Below are 16,911 nucleotides of genomic sequence, written 5' to 3' on the forward strand. Positions count from 1 at the left end.
CCGGTTGAGCAGAAACCACATGGCCTCTGTGGTAGGATGGAGCCTTTGGCTCACAGACTCGCCCTGGACCCCAGGATGCAGCATCTTTCTGTGCTCTGCCTTTTCATCTGGCTTGGTCCTGCTCATGTCACAACACCTCGGTACTCAGGCAACAGCAGGAGTCTGCCTCCTGTCTAACCTGGCCCCGGCCTGTATTCCAAGCCCACTTCCTCCTATCCTGCCTCAGCATCAAGGCCACAGGCCCCATGCCTGTGTTCAAGTGCTGCCCATAAGTAAAGCCCTTTTCTCTGCTCAGTAAGAGCCCATGGTCCACCTAGACCCGTCCATACTGCCGTTCCTCTCAAGCTCCCCAACACCTTATTCCTGAACTAGTGAGCCCTTTCTCTGCCTCCAAGTTCTGCCTTTGTACACTTTGTGCTTTAAGAAAGTGTGTGTGTGTGTGTGTGTGTGTGTGTGTGTGTGTGTGTGTGTACCTGTGTGTGCATGGGAGTGGGAGCTAGAGATCAATAGCTAGGGCTGGCCAGTTTGGGAACTCCAGGAATGCTCCTGTCTCTGCTTCCCCAGTGCTGGGATTAAAAGCACACACAACCGACTTTTTCTGTGGGACCCTGGGATCTAAAACAGCTCTTCACGTTTTTGTGGCAAGCATTTCACCTGCGTTCCCTCCCCAGGCCCCACTCTGTGTTCGAGCTCCATGCAGTCTCTGGACCTTTTCTGAGTCCCAGCTACAGGGACTGGGCTCAGGCTTCTGCCACCACCAGGGACCATTCAACTACACAGTAAGCAGCGTTTAGTTTTCTCCAGAGTGTGGTGCTGAAAGCTAGCCTCTGCTCAGGGTTGCTCACTCTGAAAGAGAAATGACTAGGGAAGCTGCATCCAGTGTTAGCTTGTCAAATCCTGGGTCCTCTTCCTGGAACTTTCCATGTAAATATGAACACATCGCTTTTCCACATAGGGGCGGTTGTCAGCCTCTTCCTGAAAGCTGGCTGTGTCTGCACTGTATCTGACCCAGGTTGGAACATGGCTCAGGACTGCACTTCAGGCTTCCCCCCAGCAGGGGGCAGTGGAGCAACCGATGCAAGCAGAGCCCAGAGCCCCACCCACGGGTTGGCTTCCAGGCTCTTCGCTGTTCTCTAGATCACTTTAGTGAACCTGTCAGCTCATGGAGGGTTAGAAAAGGGTTTCTCCCCTCTACCCAGTGCCCTTAAGGTGGTCCCCATGGAAGAGTACCAAAACCAAAACTGAAGCCACGCTGTTAAAACAGGAAGCTGCCCTCTTTGCTCTGTGCGTCTCAGAAATGCACTGTCCCAAGTACTCATGAACTCTCTACTTGGCATTGAGGACGGATGCCTTGACGCTTGGTAGCTTTCTTTCCCATCCGCCTTGGTCACCAAGGGATATTAGGGGTGTGGTCAGCTGGCACCCTAACAACCACTGTAATGGGTGGGCTACAGGGCATCATGGGAACAGAGGTAGGTTCTCTTAAACATGCCAGAACTCACAGGCCCTGGGCTCCACTAGTCCTCTTTAGTTCAGAGCTTATGTGCAAGGTCCCATACTGTGCTTGAAGTGCTTTTCCCTGAGTGAACAGATAAGAGCATCTGAGGACAGTGCTCCTGGCACCAGGGTACCTTCTGGGCACACAAGAGCTCTCATGGCAGAGCTGCACAGAGATTCTTGACAGTTCCTTTCTGGGCCCAAGATTCTTGGAAGCTACACACTACTCAGTACCCATGGGGGACTCCCAGCACGACGCCTTGGCACTATGGAAACTGGTTTGTCACCATAGCATCTGGGAGGTGTAGTCAGGTGTCTACATTGAAGGTGGAGGGAGGGGAGGAAGGAGTGGGGACAAAGGGCAGGGAAGAGAGATCCGGTTACTTTCAGTGGGCATTTACAGGGTACCATTGTGCATGCCCCATGCCCTGCAGATACATCAGAGAAAGCAAGGAAAAGAATGTCCTGTTTGAAGACGAATCTTTATCTTAGTTGCAGCATCTACCAGGGCCAGGCCTCCCTGCACAGCCAGTCAGCCCTGTCATCTTTTCAAACCTGTCCCACTGTGACCTTCCGAGGTTGCCCCTTAACACAGAAACCACCTCCCCAGCTGCTGCACACACCTTCATCTTAGCCATGGTTTGTTCACAGGGTGGCCCAGAGGACAGCTAGCTTTGTGGCCACTGCCACCTGGTGGCCAGGATCAAAAGTAAATTCTGTTCTGCAGTGAACTAGAGCTTAGCAATCAATGACTGAAGGCGGTGACGTCGGGATGCCAGGCATAGAACACAGTCCTGAAGCAGCTGAGTCAAACTGGTCTTCCTGCAAGCTCCTGTGGGCTGGCGGTGAAGATGGCTCAGCGCTCAAAGTGCTCGCCTGGCCAGGGTGAGGACCAGGATTCGGATGCCCAGGCCCCATGTGAATGCTGAGTGATGCCACCACTCGTGGCTAGCTGCACTCTGAGAGACCCTGCCTCAGTGTCTAGAGAAGACAGCCACAGAGAAAGACAGTGTATTAGGTCTGGGCCTCCACCCACATCCTTCCCCCAAAGCCAAAACCAACTAATCTCGTTTTCTGAGTCACCCCTCAATAGAGGACAAACTGAAGGGGAGAAGGTCCTAAAACCTGTCCACCAAGGCCAGAGACATGAGGGCAGTGTCAGGACGGTGAGCGGGAGAAACGGTGGGGAGGAATGTCTGCAGTGGGCACCTGCTCCACAGAGGGTCTTCATACACAGCCTGGACGAAGGAAGAGGTCAATCTGGCCATTCGTGCATAGGTACCAAGGGGCTTTGAAAGGGCCACCTACCCAGTTACTTACCCACCTACCTGTCCTGCAAAACAGTCACGGAGCTGTCTCTGGCCTAGTAGCAAGAAAAGCTGATGATGTCCCAGACAGAATTGGGCTGGGGGTCCACAGTGCAGTTTCTGACCCGATTCATCAAGATACAAATGGCTGTGAGGGTCATGTAGGGTAGAAGGGACAGTGATGCAGCACTCAGAGCTTCATCTGCCAGGATTCCTGGGCAGGAATGAGCCCGGTAAGTAGTCTGGGAATGGGCACCTCCCAATACTGGGAGATCTAAGGGTCAGACACCTGATGTCCAAAGTGCCCAGAGAGGGAGGGCATGAGCTCCTGAGCCAGAAAGGGGTCATGTGTCCCATTCACGACCCATGCTGTGCCTCCTATGGCCCAACACCAGCAGGCTCTGTTCTGTGCACCCCAGGATCCTACCCTGCAGCATGAACCCACCACTTCTATAGATAGCTACATGGCTCGCTGATTCCCTGATTCTCTCAGGGACAGGCACCTCTCTGGTTTGGGAGTATGATTTGCTCAACTCCCAGTTAACTGAGCAACAAGGTCCATCGATTTTAAAGCTATGGGTTCAGAAACACACCTGGACCTCCCAAGGTTGACCAGAAAACTGAGGGTGTAGGCGTCCTCTGGTTTGTGACCTTTGCCCTTCTGGTGCGTGCTCATGCCTCTGAGGAAGACATCTGGTTCTCACAGCAGTTTGCATGCACAGCTCTTCTGACTAGTGTCTGGATGTTTCCAGCTACACCTGGGAGGGCACTGCTGGTCACTAGTTTACCCAATGCTACCTCTGCACTCTCCTTCAGCACAGCACACGAGGGATGCTTATCAATAGAGAAGCTACGCGCCAGACTATACTGATGTGGTTGAGGTCCAGGACCTCCCACAGTATCAAGTCCTAGGTGAGCCCCTGTGCAAAGACCAGAATGGGGCTGCAGGGCCTCCATGCCCAGGCCAAGGATCTGCTTCTCAAACAGGCTTGGGGGACCATGGGGACGTGACTGGAGTGGCTTCAAGAAGGGCTGGCCTGAGATGGGACTGCTGTTTCACCTCATCCACTCAGATGTGGGCCCTCTGCCTTGGATAAGCAGCAGTATAACCGGCCTGACTAATGTCCACAGCCTACCTGAATGAACACTAGTAGGTATTTGTGAAGTAAAACCCAGACACTTATGTATCCTAAGAACCGAATCTTGAAAAAGTTCTTGAGAACCTCTGGACTCTTACACAAGCAGAATGTAACAAGTGTCACCTGTCAGAAACCAGCTAGCCACCGTGAAACCAACTTCCTCTCCCTCCTCCCCGCCTTCCTAGTCTCCACTGACAGCTGTCCTCGCCTCCTTCTGCAGGACTTTTAGCTTCACTCCATGAGAATGTGTGCATCCCTTCTTCCTAATCTGCTCTGTCACCTAAGTCACTTCAAGTTTCATGCAGGCTGCTTCAAAGGGCAGGTTTCATTTTTATTTATGACGCAGTAGTTTCCCACAGTCTATATATGTGATGTCATATGCATGTACATCTCCTTGTTAGTAGTAACTGTTCAGTCAGCGAGCACTGTAGCTACTGTGATGTCACCAACACGTGTTTATGGGTTCTGCTGTCCTCTCTCCTTTGCTCGTATACCCAGTATTGGGGTCGTGGGGGAGGGAGGTGTCACAGAGCAGTTTTACTTTAGCCTAAGTGACTTGCTGGCTGACACTTGGGTCTTAACATTTAAGAACCAAGATAGCTGCTGCCTGGTCTCCGTTCCCAAGCTGCTTAAGGGCTAAGAATGCACACATTTAACTGCTTCCTCTTCCCCTCAAGTGGGCAGCACCTGACCCGTGCTGTCCCTAGGCCTTCCTTCCTGGCAGGCAGTTTAGCAATACACTCTCTGGGCTGTTCCTGCTCCACTTCTTGAAAAACCATGTCTTTAGTATCAAAACTTTCAGGAGAAAATGTCTCTGGTTATCAGAAGCCACAATAGTAATCTACCAGGTCCTGGTCTCTGGTGGCCATGTCTACACTTACAGGAGATCCAATGTGTGTAGTCTCTTGGAGAAACCTGGGGAGCAGTGGTTTTTGACTGTTCTCACACCGAAACCCTTTTATTCAGGTTCCTCATGTTATGGTGACCCCCACCCCACACACACCATAACATTTCTTTGCTACTTCGTAACTGTAATTTTACTGTTACAAATCATAACTGTAATTATCTGCTATGCACCTAGTATGCCACACCTGTAAAAGGGTTGTTTGACTCCCAAAGGGGTCATGAGCCACTTTCCCTACAGGGTCTGTGACACCTAGAATCTGGAAAACTCTGAAGGTGGTTCCAACCTCTCCTTAGCAGGCAGGGGATTCTTCCCTGCACATCCTAATGGTATAGGTTGAGCGGTGGATATGGGTAGCAATATCTTGGTTTTAAAGAGCAAGGGGATTGGCTAAGGCAGCTCTTCCTCCCAGAAGCACAGACCTGTCTCCAGAAACTGTTCCAGGCGGGTAAGCAAGCCAGACAACAGGGAGCAGCAAGCTTGCTTCCTCCATCCCCTATGGCTGTCTGCAGTGCCCCACCCATACCCTCCAGGGCCCATCTCCAGTGCCCCACGCACACTCCAGAATGAGACAGGGCACTGACCAATACACAGGGTGCTGTAGTGTAGCTTGGTTTTTATTTATGTCCACAAATATTTCAAAAAAATTACAAAATACTCAAATGGAGAAAACACAGAAGTCACGATTTTCTGGGTGTCTACTGTTTACACTGTGTTATCTCATGGCGAACTACTCATATATACATTTAGCTCCGAGATCTAAAGAAATGCAGCGATCAGAATGTCCGCTCGCTCCACTGCAGTGAGACGTGAAGCTCAACCTTGACGACACTGAACAAGATACGTACAGAACACGGAAAGCAAACCCAAACTTCAAATCAAAGCAAGGAAAATCCAAAAGGAAGCCAAGAGGCCAGGCTTCAAAGACGCCACAAAGGTCCAGGGCCTCCAAACGAACTGCTGTCAGTCACGGAGAAATGAAGGCTCTCAGCGCTTCACCTTGGGACAGGGGAGAAACCCAAAACTAAGAGGGAAACACTGCCAGACAGATTTCAAGTACAGACTTCAAAGTACTTCACTCTTTCTCTTTGGAAATGGGTATTAGAGAGGAAATAAAGGGTTAACTGAACGGCAGACTCAGTTAAAAGGGGAAGGAGGTGGTGGCGTGGGACAGAAAGGACCTGCCTGTCCAGAGCCTGTGGGGGTCTTCCTCAGTCCAGAGGGCTGGAGGGCAGGCAGACCATCCGGAGGCCATGTCACCAACCCCAGAGGAAAAAGATGCCTTCATGCCAAGGCGGCCAGAAGGTCTGATGACAAAAGGTTAATTTGAGCTTGCCTCCTATGAAGAACCAAAATTAAGGCAGAAATGGAATGAGAAAAACAAAGTTAAAAAACAAAACAAAAAAGCTACAAACATCTCCAACGGACAAATGGATCCTAGTTGCCCCATGCATGGCTCAGGGAGCATGAGGCTCTGCCTCCTGAGTCAGAGCCTGGAGCGGAGTGAATGCCAGCTGAACCACACACACTTCTCTCCACGGGGCCAGGGCACACCTCGTCCGCTGCCATCGATGGTCCTTGGCTAGCTAGCTGCTTCTAAATGCAACACTGCATGCCAGAGTCCAGGGAGGGTCACAGCTCTGGTAGGAGAACTCCATCAGGGACAGCGGGGCAGGAGTCAGCTCTGCTCCGAAGGCCTGCTGGAGAGGACTTCCCAGGGGAACCTGCTTCAACCAGGACCATAATTCCTATTCCAGGAGGAAACGCAGGACACAGCTTCCTGCACAGCCTGCTGCATAGCCCTGAGCACAACCATACAACCACAGTGACCCTAGGGGGTTCCTCACTCTGAAGTCTCTCAGTCGGTGGCTGGCACGGCGTGGCGTGGTGACATGCACATGAGCAGACTCTAACATTCCTTTGGCAAGCACATGGCGTAGGTCTTTCATGTGCTGGGTACTGCATCATTTTCTTGAGCTTCCTAGAATGTTTATGACAATTTATCTAGAACAATCAAACATGTGCATAACACTCTAGGGAAACTTATCATCAGACACATCCACATAAACATGCGCTTTCTATACCAGACACAGGACAGTGGGGACACCAGGGAACAGAGTCAACGCTGAACCCCTATGAATGAGGAAGGAGGCTCGCTCAAACACGCCTGCCACTGCACATGCGAGGGACAGACAGAAGTGAAATCAAAGCAGCAAAACAAAGAGCCTGTAACACTGTCCCTGCCAACCCTTGGGTGCTCACTGCTGTGACCAAACCTAGTCCCAAGCTCCTGCCTGCTTCAAACTAGAAACAGAAACGCCCATCTTTTCCCTTTAATTAAAGGGATAATTATATATAACTTTTTATTAAAAAATCAACTCTGTATTCTGTCAATAGCTGGTAGGAATTCACACTTTGTGACATGGCTGGAAAAAATAGATCAGAATAGTCGTCTGTGGACAGAAAAAAAGACTTCTAAAATTATTTATTTACAGATGTAAAAAGCCATGCTGCAGAACTGTCTCAAATTATGAAGATTTCCTACAATGTAGTAAAATAAAAGATTTTTTAAAAATTATAGCTCTTGGATTTCAAACTCATACGCCGCGTCTTTGCAAACCCCGTGGGTTCCAGAGCCCACGTGCCTCAGTGTCTGCGCGCACAGTGAAGGGTGTGAACGGACTCTAGCACCTACTGAGAAATCAAGGAAAAGAGAACTAAAGCCAAACCCCAAGATCGCAGGTACGTTTTCTGGGTGTCAGTCCAGCCCAGGACACGCCGTTTCTGGGGGACTGTCATGCAGGGAGACCTCAACTGGTCTCAGGAAATCCTCTCAACAAACAAACACTACTATGCAGATGTGTTTTTAGTTGTGGGTTTAAATATAGAGAAATCTTTAGACGATATTCCTCTTTGCTCTTGCAGCGCCTACTAGATGTAAAAGTCCTGTTTCTGCCCCCTAGAACTGGGGTTTCCACAGCAGCATAACAAATAAATAACTTATAACTGCTTGTCACCTTCTTTCTTCAGTCGACTGGAGAGAGAGGAGAAAACAGAAGAGTGGACATGAGGACGAGCTAGGTGATGCAGGAGGGACCCTGCAGCACAGGCAGAGCTGGCCAATCCGTCTGCTTATGGGTTCCACCCACCCAGCAGTCTCTCATATAGCCAAGGCGTGCTTGCATGCATCCCTCCCTCTCACCTCACCTGTAATAATCCTCCTGACTGGGTAGATGGCCACCATGCATGTGTGGATGTCCATGCAGCCACTGCTGCTCCATGGCTAGTCTCTGCAGCTCTGCTGACTGGGCATGCATGGCCTGAAGCTGGTGGGCCGCTGACATGGGGGGTGGAATAGCCCCAGGCAGGTCTCGGGGATAGGGGGTGCCTGCCAAGCGCAAAACAGGCTCTGCTACAAAAACAAGTCAAGGGAGCCATGACCAGAGCAACCAAGACAGACCAGGAAGGAGGGGAGAAAGCCTGCTCAGCAGAGCACCCACCTAACAAAGGAAGCTGAGCCAGCCCTTCCCAGGCTCCACAGAGTCCCTCCCAGGGGCGGGGCTGTTCAGTAGAGCCCCCAGGCAGGAAGGAGGCTCATACTAGTGGCTCCAGGACCTGACTCCCAGACCTTGCCTGCCCCCTTCTCCTCCCTATACCTCAAGCTGTCTGTCCGTGCCTGTCTGCTGTCCTCTGTAGCCCAGGCAGCCCGGGCTCTTGCCAGGCTATTTTGCTGTGCATCGATGGCCTTTGCACTTCAAACCCTGCCCCGCAGTCTACCTGCCGCTGTGCAGCTGGTCAATGAAACTGCTGATCTGGCCCAACCCAGCTTCTATTTGGAACCCCATGTCCTCCTCCAAAGACTTCTTACCAAAAACTGGGTGGCGTAGCATCTCGTGCTCGTGGGGGGGCTGTCCAAGTAGAGGATTGGGGAGGGTGCCCGGAGGGTAGGGGAAGCGAGCTAAGTGAGGGCCAGCAGTCAGGGGGTCAACCAGGGGGTGAACTGGGCCTGCTGAACCTAAAAAAAAAAAAAAAAAAAGACGCAGGTCCAGATGCAGCGGGTGCACGGCTCTGGCGCTCTTTCCTTTCTGCACTACCACCCAAGCTGGCTCTTGCTCATGAGGACGGAGTACCACCCGGATGCAAAGAGTCCTGGGAGCACAACAGTAAGGCAGAGAGTGTACAGAGCTCAGCCCTGACCAGCCATTTCTTGCCACCATGCCTAAGACTGCTGAGCACTGAGCTCTTTGTTTGAGAACCCAGCATAGGTGGGCGCAGCCTTGTCTCCTCAGCTCACAGCCAGGAGCCCCATACTCTACCTGGTGTATTCACCCTGGGTAGTCCGTCCTGGGTCCCTGGTGAGGTAACATTTTACCTCAGGCCCTCCATGGGCCCCTCCAGCTGTTCACACTGGCTTCCTCTCACCCCTTGGGGACCTGTTGCAGTAGCCTTCTGATCTCAATGCTGCCCCACTTTTGGGACTCATAGCCAGCCTCCCTCATAACCAACTCCATGAAGCTTTGAAGGAGTGGTTGGTGCCTCCTGTGCCTACCTCTGCTGCAGACCAGTCTTCCCACAGCCATCCAGAGAGTGGACGGACCTTCAGGACTGTGCTTGCCTGGCTATCAGTTCAAAGCTAGCAGGAGTCCTGTCCTCTACCCTCCCATCCCATTGTGGGAAGAGGCATTTTCTTTGGGCAGCCCAGTGCGTATACCCAGACCTGGCTCTGAAGACCACAAGAGCCTTGATCTGCTGTCTTCTACCCACAGCAGAGGGCTAGGCTTCCCCACTCTAGCAGGCCCAGGAATAGCAGCTTCGAGACTCACTGCTCAGGGAAGCCCGTAAGTGTGATTCTCAGACAGAAGCTGCCTTCCAGCCTTGCCCTGAATTGGGTACACACCTTGGTGGAGAGGATCCTGCTGGTGGAGGTGGAGGTGGGAGTGGATGTGTGAATGCTGGTGGTGGTGTGGAGTAACATTGAACATCTGCAGTCGTGCCAGGGGGTCGCTGGTGAGTGACGCCATACGCTCGGCATGGATGCGCTCAGCTGCCAGTCTGTCTGGGTAACTCATCTCAGGCCGCAGCTGAGGACCTGCTAGCGCCAGTCTCTCCCGCTCCAAAGGGTTGAGGCCCGGGTGGAAAGAGGCAAAGGGGTGGGGGCCAGCTGCAGGAGGGATGGTGAGGGCGCTGTGCCTGGCAAAATGCTCCATGGGGTTGGTGGCTGGGTGCAGGGGGTCCAGCTCTGGGGGCTTCACCTCAAAGCCTGGCTTCATCCTCTCCCGCAATTCCCGCTCCCGGATCTCGCGCTCTCTGATCTCACGTTCTCGGAGCTCCCGCTCCCGGATGGTGGGGTCAACATTGTACAGGCCAGGCATGTGGTAGGCCAGGAGGGGGTCGGTGGGATTGAGGGGCATGTAGAAGGGGTGGTTACGGTTGGTGGGAGACATGACATGTGGCCGAGCATATTCGCTCAGTGTCCGGAGGGCAGGTGTGTCAGGCCCAATATATGGGGGCACAGCAGCAATTGTGGTCGGTGGTGGCTCGAAGGAGGGTCGCATGTGACCTGGACCACTGAGCTGAGGGTCACTAAGACGGCCTTCATGTGCTGAGCTAGAAGCCTTCTGCTGAAGAAAAGAGGGTGTGAGGATGGGTGCCAAGCCATCTGGGACTAAGACTGGTGCTCACTACAGAGATAGGCTAGGCCCTTGCCCTGTTCCAGTGTCAGGCCAATTTAGTCCCTTCACCCCAACATAGTGACAAGGGACCTTTGCCAGGCCCAGACACCAGGATAGCCCAGACTCTACTACAGCACTCTGTTCTGTGCCTGCCTGCAGTTCTCCTTGTACGAGGGTGGGTGCCTGTGTGCACTTGTGAAAACAGTTACAGCTGTGTATCTATGTCCCAGGGAGCCCAGCAGGCTATGTATGAAACCTATTCTGATGGAAGTTTCCAATGCTGCCACTTCTAGATGTGGCATCCCCCATCCCTCCTGATCAAGCAGGTACCAGATACCCCAGCCCAAAAATGGGCTTCACAGCACAGCAGGATGCCTCTGTACACAGGGGTCCTAAATCAGCCCCCTTCCTGTTTCTCTGACACCTTGGGATTAAGGAGGAGGCACAAATCTATAGGCTGCAAGGAAAGGACAGGCCCATCGGTCAATTGAGTTACAATCATGGCTGCCGGGCAATGGCTTAGAGCCTTCAGAAAGTCTAGAGAACACACCAACAGCCTGGGATCCATGCTAGCCACCACCCCTGGCTGAGGCAGCACCCTTCAGGACTCACAGCAGCGCGCTCTGCTTCCCGTTCCCGCTCTCTCTCCCGCTCTCGCTCTTTTTCCTTCTCTTTCTCTCGCTCTCGTTCCTCTCGGGCTTTCTGTTCAGCCTCCCGCTTGGCCTTCTCAATGGCCTCCTCCCTCTTCTTGGCTAGTTTGGATCCAGCCAGAGGCATGAAGTACAGGTCTGTCCGTGCACACGAGTTGTAGCCCCGGTCCAGGTGTTTGTAGAACCTAGAGAGGTGGCAGCTCTGGTTGGGGCTCCTGCTGAAGGCTGCGCCCTCCCTGGCCTCCACCAAGTCCATCCACACCCAGCTGGGCCCAGGAACCAGTACCTGGCAGACTGGCTAGCATGGCTGGGGGTGTCCACTACAGTAGGCTCAGGGGATGGGCTCCTGGGGGGTGGAGGAGGGCTCTCTGGCTCCTCGGCCTCATCCAGAGCCTCTTCCTTGATCTGCACAGCAGGAAGTGGGCAAGATGGCACCCCTGGAACATTGCCTCCAGAAGACACAGCAGCAGAGCAGGGTGGCTGTGATGAGGAGCTGGGCCCCGCAGGAGGGGTGGAAGTGGGGGGGCAGGAGGGTGGGGTGATGGGAGGGGGGCCTCCAGGTACAAAAGGGTGCTGGGGGAATGGGGATTGCGAGGGCACCTGGTGGAGGCCGCCAGTGGTAGGGTGGGAGGCAGCAGGGGGCGGGAGGCTCTGACTCTGGGTCAGCCCAGGGGGCTGGGCGGGTGAAGAGGGCAAGGGCTGGCTCTGAGGCATAAGCTGTAGGGGTGGAGGGTGGGCTGAGGGAGGATGGTGTGTGGACAGTGAGCTGAGGGGCTTCAGGGCTGGTGGGGGTGGCAGATTGGCATTCATTGAGAAGGGGGAGGGGCCTGAGAGGTGAGGCGGATGTTTGTGGGCCTGTGGTGCTGGAAGCTGGGGAATTGGTGTGGTGGGTGGGGGTTTGATGTGAGGCATGGCTAACGGGGCAGGAGGCAAGGGCTGTTCCCTTGGGGGCTGTTGAGGCTGCAGTGCCGACTGAGAGGCTGGAAGCTGTATGGTGCTGTGAGGATGGGCTGCTGCTGGGGAGGGGCCCAGAGGGCCCTGACCTTGGGAGGGCTGGGCAGTCAGTCCAAAGGGCTGAGGAGGTCCTGGGTGCTGTAGTAGGGGTCCAGTCTGTAGGCTGTGAGGGCCAGGAGGGCCCTGACCATGCAAGGAGGGCTGGGGGTGAGGTTGTGCAGAGTTCTGGCCAGGTGGTGCAGTCATAGGCTGCAGTGGAGGATGCGGTGAGGGCAGCCGAGGGGGATGCAGGGTGGGCGTCTGCTGGATGAGGGTGTGGGCTGCAGGTGCCACTGTAGACTGAGTCTGGTTAGGGGGCTGTGAGGTTGCAGGGGAGCCCTGTGGAGGGACTGTAGTAGCAGAGGGTGTAGGCCCTGGGGTGGGAAGCTGGGTTGTCCCTGGAGGGGCTGTGGAGGGAGCAGAGGCAGCCCCACTGGGAGCTTGCAAGGCTGGAGGCTGGGTCTGCAACATCTGCTGCTGTGCTGACGAGTCCGAGTCGCTCTCATTATCCTGAGGGCTGGGGATACTGGGGGACGTGCTGCGGTTATCCTGGTCGATGTCTTTCGGGTCACTGCTGCCCTCATCATTGACACTGCGACTGTCGGAACTCTCCCCCTCACCTTCAGAGGGAGAGTTGGGGCGGCTGATCTCCTAAGGGCAGAGAACCAAGAGATGGAGCCACTAGAAAGCGGCTCTGCCCCTGCCTGTGTGGACACCACCACGGTCTGTGCAGAGGCGGCAGGGGGCTCCGCTCTTGCCTGGACAAGGCAGGGTCCAAACTCTCTCTCCTGAAGTTAGGCACTGCCTTCCCCAGGAGAACCTGAGCTTCTGTGTGGTGGTGGTGGGGGGTGTCAGGGCGTCACCGAAGCCTCACCTGGGTCTTTGTCTTTTTGGAGGTGGCCCTGTCAGTGTCTTCTGTGTCGGAGGCCACCTTCTCCCGCTGGCGCTTGGTGTTCTTCAGAGGGGACGCAGCCTCTTCCTTCACTTTCTGCGGGGAAGCACAAAGGGTGAGTCTGCGGGCGCTGTTCCTCATTCTGAAGCAAGGGTGTCCTCCAAAGGGCCAACAAGGGCCCAAAGGAGCCCGAGGTAGGAACCAGACTCCTTGGCCCTCGGAGCCTTTCCAAACACTCCATTCTGTATTTTGGGGGCCTTGGCAAACTTGTGGCAGAAGACCCTATTCTTCTAGGACCCAGGCCTCCACCTGCAGCCCCTAAACCAGGGAAATGTCAATGCCCAGGCGGGAGCAAGGGACCAGGAAGCTTGCACTGTTCCCTCAGCCCCTGACCTTGGCCGACTTCTTCACCGCCTCTGCTTTGCTGTCATTGCTGGAAGTGCTGGCAGCACTGGGGGAGTTCCGGCCACTGGATCGCACGTCCTCGTTGACAGGTGAGGCGCGGCCATCAGGACTGGCGGGCTGCTTCTTCCGACCACTGCGGAGTGTAGACATCTGCCCTCCAAAGCCGAAGGACAGTGAGCATGGATTCCCAGGCCCCACAGATGCCCACCTAAGTCTAGTCATTGGCCAAGTAAGATAAACTGTAAACTCACTCAAACCCAGAAAACACATCCTGAGGGAATGAGCAGGGCTCTGAGGGGTCAGGAGAAGTCGGTTGACTGTCCACGCTCACCAAATCACACCACAGAACATTTGTGGAGTTAATCAAACAGGACAGGAAGCCACCCAATTAGACACTGCGGTTTAGCTCTCACAGATGCCTGGCTTGCAACACACCTCTGTAAAGCCACAGGGCTCAGCTGAGCTCAGGATACAGAAGGGTGGGCCGTTCTACCCACCTGCCGCCTACCAGAAAAGCCCTCAGAGAGGTCAGTGCTAGAGAGAAAGATCCCTCAGTGCTCACTGCCTCAAGCCTCAAAGACCCTCCTGTGGTCTTAGACACACCCGACCTCTGTCAAACAAAGCAGTGGCCATTCCTGTGTTCCCCACCCTACAAACAGTTTCTCGGTGTAGCCCTGGCTGTCCTGGACTTCACTCTGGAGACCAGGCTGGCCTCAAACTCGGGAGATTGTCTTGTCTCTGCCTCCTGAGTGCTGGGATTAAAGGTGTGTGCCACCACTTGTAGCCAGGTTAGGCCTGAATTTATTTTATGGCCATCGCTCTGCCACAGCTTCCCAAGTGCTAGGATTATAGACATGAGCCACCATGCCTAGGCGGACAAATCCTCACTAAAGAACCTATACAAAAACACGGGATCAAATACTGGAAACACCACCTGCAAAGTTAGAAATATGCCCACTGGAGGCAAGTGGCCTATGTGCCTATGTTCTGAGGGACTGGGGGGGCTGGCACTGCGTTATAAACACCAGTGAGCTTTCTGAACAGCAAGTTCCCTAAACACACCACGCCCCCAAGCCCAGAGGCGAAGCTACTTACTGGCTTCAGGGAGAGCAGTGCGCAAGAGCTAGTGTGTTTCTGCCTAAACCAACTTACTGAGCCCCGAGCCCAGGCCCCCAGCTCACCGAGCCCCGACTCCGCCGCGTCCTCATGCTATGCTTCCCACTGAGCCCATCGTCCTCCTCCTTGACAGGCTTGAACATGAAGGGCGGGGGGTCCACGGGCTTCTCGATGGGTGGCAGCTCACCGTACTTCTTGAAGTGGATGCGGCAGTCTGTGCACAGCAGGATGTTTTCTCGGCCCCCGTGGTGCCAGTCTTTGGAGGCTACATGAGGGTAGGGGACGTGGGAAACCATCTCTGTGTCTGGGGATATCTGAACAGAGGGGTCCTTTTGTGGGCTCCCCTGACCCTGAGTCACGAGAGTGACTCAAAAGTATGAGCTTGGATAGATGCCTGTTCCCTAGGCAACCCAAAGCTGATGAGGAGATCACTGGTCAGTCCCATGTAGCCACCGCAGGAACAACAGAACCCTCCCTCACCATGTATGAGTCCCTCCTACCAGTAAGTAAGTATAGTCCTGACTGCTCACCGGGAAGCAAGTCAGAAGAGAGGGTCAAGTTTCCCGAGCACAACCAACACCAAGTCAACCACTGCCTGCTGCTTTTCCATCAGCACAGTCTGAGCCTGGCAGCCCAAGGCCTCGCCTGGCCCTGCAATGAGCACCTGCCCCCTGCACTGAGGGCACCTGAGGCCACTTACTGGTGGTGAAGCAGTGCCGGCAGGCGTACCCCTTCAGCTCCTGCTCGCTGTCCTCGCTGTCAAAGTCATCCTCACTAGCCGAACTCAGATCCACTGTACAAGGTGGGCAAAAGTGGAAACAGAAGAGACGCCATCATGTTCCGCTGGGAGTGCAACCAGCAGTAAACTAACCACACAGACTGAATGAGCATCCGTCACAAAGGCCCATTTTTAATTCCCCAGGAGCTGTCACCAGAGCAAAGAGCTTGCATGTGTGAGGGGTAGTACTCAAGGTCCTGCTCTGCCAGGAGGCTGATGTCATGCTGGAGTCCTGTGGTGGCCAGCACGGGTGAGTCTGGTGAGTCTGGAGTGGTAGCAGTGTACCCACAGGACTGTCTGCCCTCGTCCATCTGAGCAGCCTGGGAGTCTCTTATGAACCTAGATGGCTGCTGGCCCGCACAAAGCAAACACAGAACACTGGTGCCTCAGGGCAGTATTCAGGGCTGGGGCAGAATTGTAAAGCACTACTGTTTCATTCTAGTTGGTAGGGGCCAAAACCCACAGGGCCTCCCTGTTTTATTAGAATGAATGTCACACTAGGACTAGGAAGCTAAGCTTGGTAAAGCAAACAAAAGAAGAAAGCGGAACCTTGGGTCAAGCTTATATTTTACAAAATGTGAAAGAATGGTGAAATTTATTAGAAATACTTAAATGTAAGAATAATTTTTAAACTCTCCCACAAGTGTCAGTTTGTCAGCACTAATGTACAAACATGTACACGCTAACACACAAACCACACCATACAAATCCCTGGCTCACCAGTTCACAGGCCTAGAGCTGGACACAGATATGTCTGCATGTGCGCAGTCTCTTACTACCCTTGGCAGCGCCAAGATACCCCACTTACAGAATTCACTGGAAGGAGGTCTGGAGGGCGTGTTGACAGGGGTGGACGCTGTGCGAGTCTTAATTCTTCTGAACACAGCCTGCCTGCGGTGCCGGCGGTGGGCACGCGAGCTGGCTGCCTCTGGTGTTTTCTTCCAGTAGTAATAGAAGGTAATCAGTTCCCCCTGCAAGACAGAAGGGCAGCTGTCAGTGTGCACCCGCAGTCTCCCTGTCCTCTCGTCCTCCTGAGCAGGGTAGCAGTATCCCAGAGTGAGGCTTGACAGTCCCGTCCTGCAGCACAGCAGAGTATGACCTCACACCAGGAACCCAGACTATCCAAGAGACTAACAGGAAATAAGGTTCCCACTTGCAGGGAGCTGTTGTGAGTATGCAAACTGAGTGTGTCCTGTGCGTACGTACGGAAGCATCTGCACAGCACCCAGTGAAATCACAAGTATGTGAGGGGATGCTCACTACCTCAGAGACAGTTATCAGAGACCACAGGTGAGCTGTTGGGAGCCAGGGCCAGGAGACAAACTGCTTTCTTCTATCTCCCTTGATCTTAATGGGCACACTGCGCAAACTAGCAGGAAACCCCTGAGGCCTAGCAAAAGAAGACAGAGCGACTGACACCCTTCACATACTAAGCCTTCCTGAAAACTGCAGCGTCAGGGTATGGGAGCACCGTGGCAGCTGTATGCTGGGCTGCACTGTCACCTGTCTCCTGCACAAAGAGTACTTTCACCTAGCAAAGGCTGGCTAATGACAAACT

The 16,911-nt window shown here is 53.9% G+C and overlaps 1 protein-coding gene across 7 annotated transcripts in view; it reads right to left on the reverse strand.

Annotated features, from left to right (window-relative positions):
* Nucleotides 1–5,443: 5,443 nt before the first annotated feature.
* Nucleotides 5,444–16,911, reverse strand: part of Rere (arginine-glutamic acid dipeptide repeats) — a 334,126-nt gene continuing 322,658 nt past the window's right edge. For 4 of the 7 annotated variants that reach the window (XM_032894248.1, XM_032894206.1, XM_032894213.1 and 1 more), the window contains 11 exons: nucleotides 16,162–16,324; nucleotides 15,276–15,368; nucleotides 14,641–14,840; nucleotides 13,448–13,609; nucleotides 13,037–13,150; nucleotides 11,456–12,813; nucleotides 11,132–11,354; nucleotides 9,745–10,468; nucleotides 8,716–8,862; nucleotides 8,055–8,259; nucleotides 5,444–7,881 (listed from right to left, as the gene is read on the reverse strand). In XM_032894248.1, the coding sequence (XP_032750139.1) occupies nucleotides 7,848–7,881; nucleotides 8,055–8,259; nucleotides 8,716–8,862; nucleotides 9,745–10,468; nucleotides 11,132–11,354; nucleotides 11,456–12,813; nucleotides 13,037–13,150; nucleotides 13,448–13,609; nucleotides 14,641–14,840; nucleotides 15,276–15,368; nucleotides 16,162–16,324 (3,423 nt within the window). In that variant the 3' untranslated portion in view covers nucleotides 5,444–7,847. The remainder of the gene's footprint in view (nucleotides 7,882–8,054; nucleotides 8,260–8,715; nucleotides 8,863–9,744; nucleotides 10,469–11,131; nucleotides 11,355–11,455; nucleotides 12,814–13,036; nucleotides 13,151–13,447; nucleotides 13,610–14,640; nucleotides 14,841–15,275; nucleotides 15,369–16,161; nucleotides 16,325–16,911) is intronic. The other 3 variants (XM_032894231.1, XM_032894239.1, XM_032894222.1) reach the window with 3 other exon arrangements.

This window comes from Rattus rattus, chromosome 1 (genome assembly GCF_011064425.1).
Source record: "Rattus rattus isolate New Zealand chromosome 1, Rrattus_CSIRO_v1, whole genome shotgun sequence".
Classification (NCBI taxonomy): domain Eukaryota; kingdom Metazoa; phylum Chordata; class Mammalia; order Rodentia; family Muridae; genus Rattus; species Rattus rattus.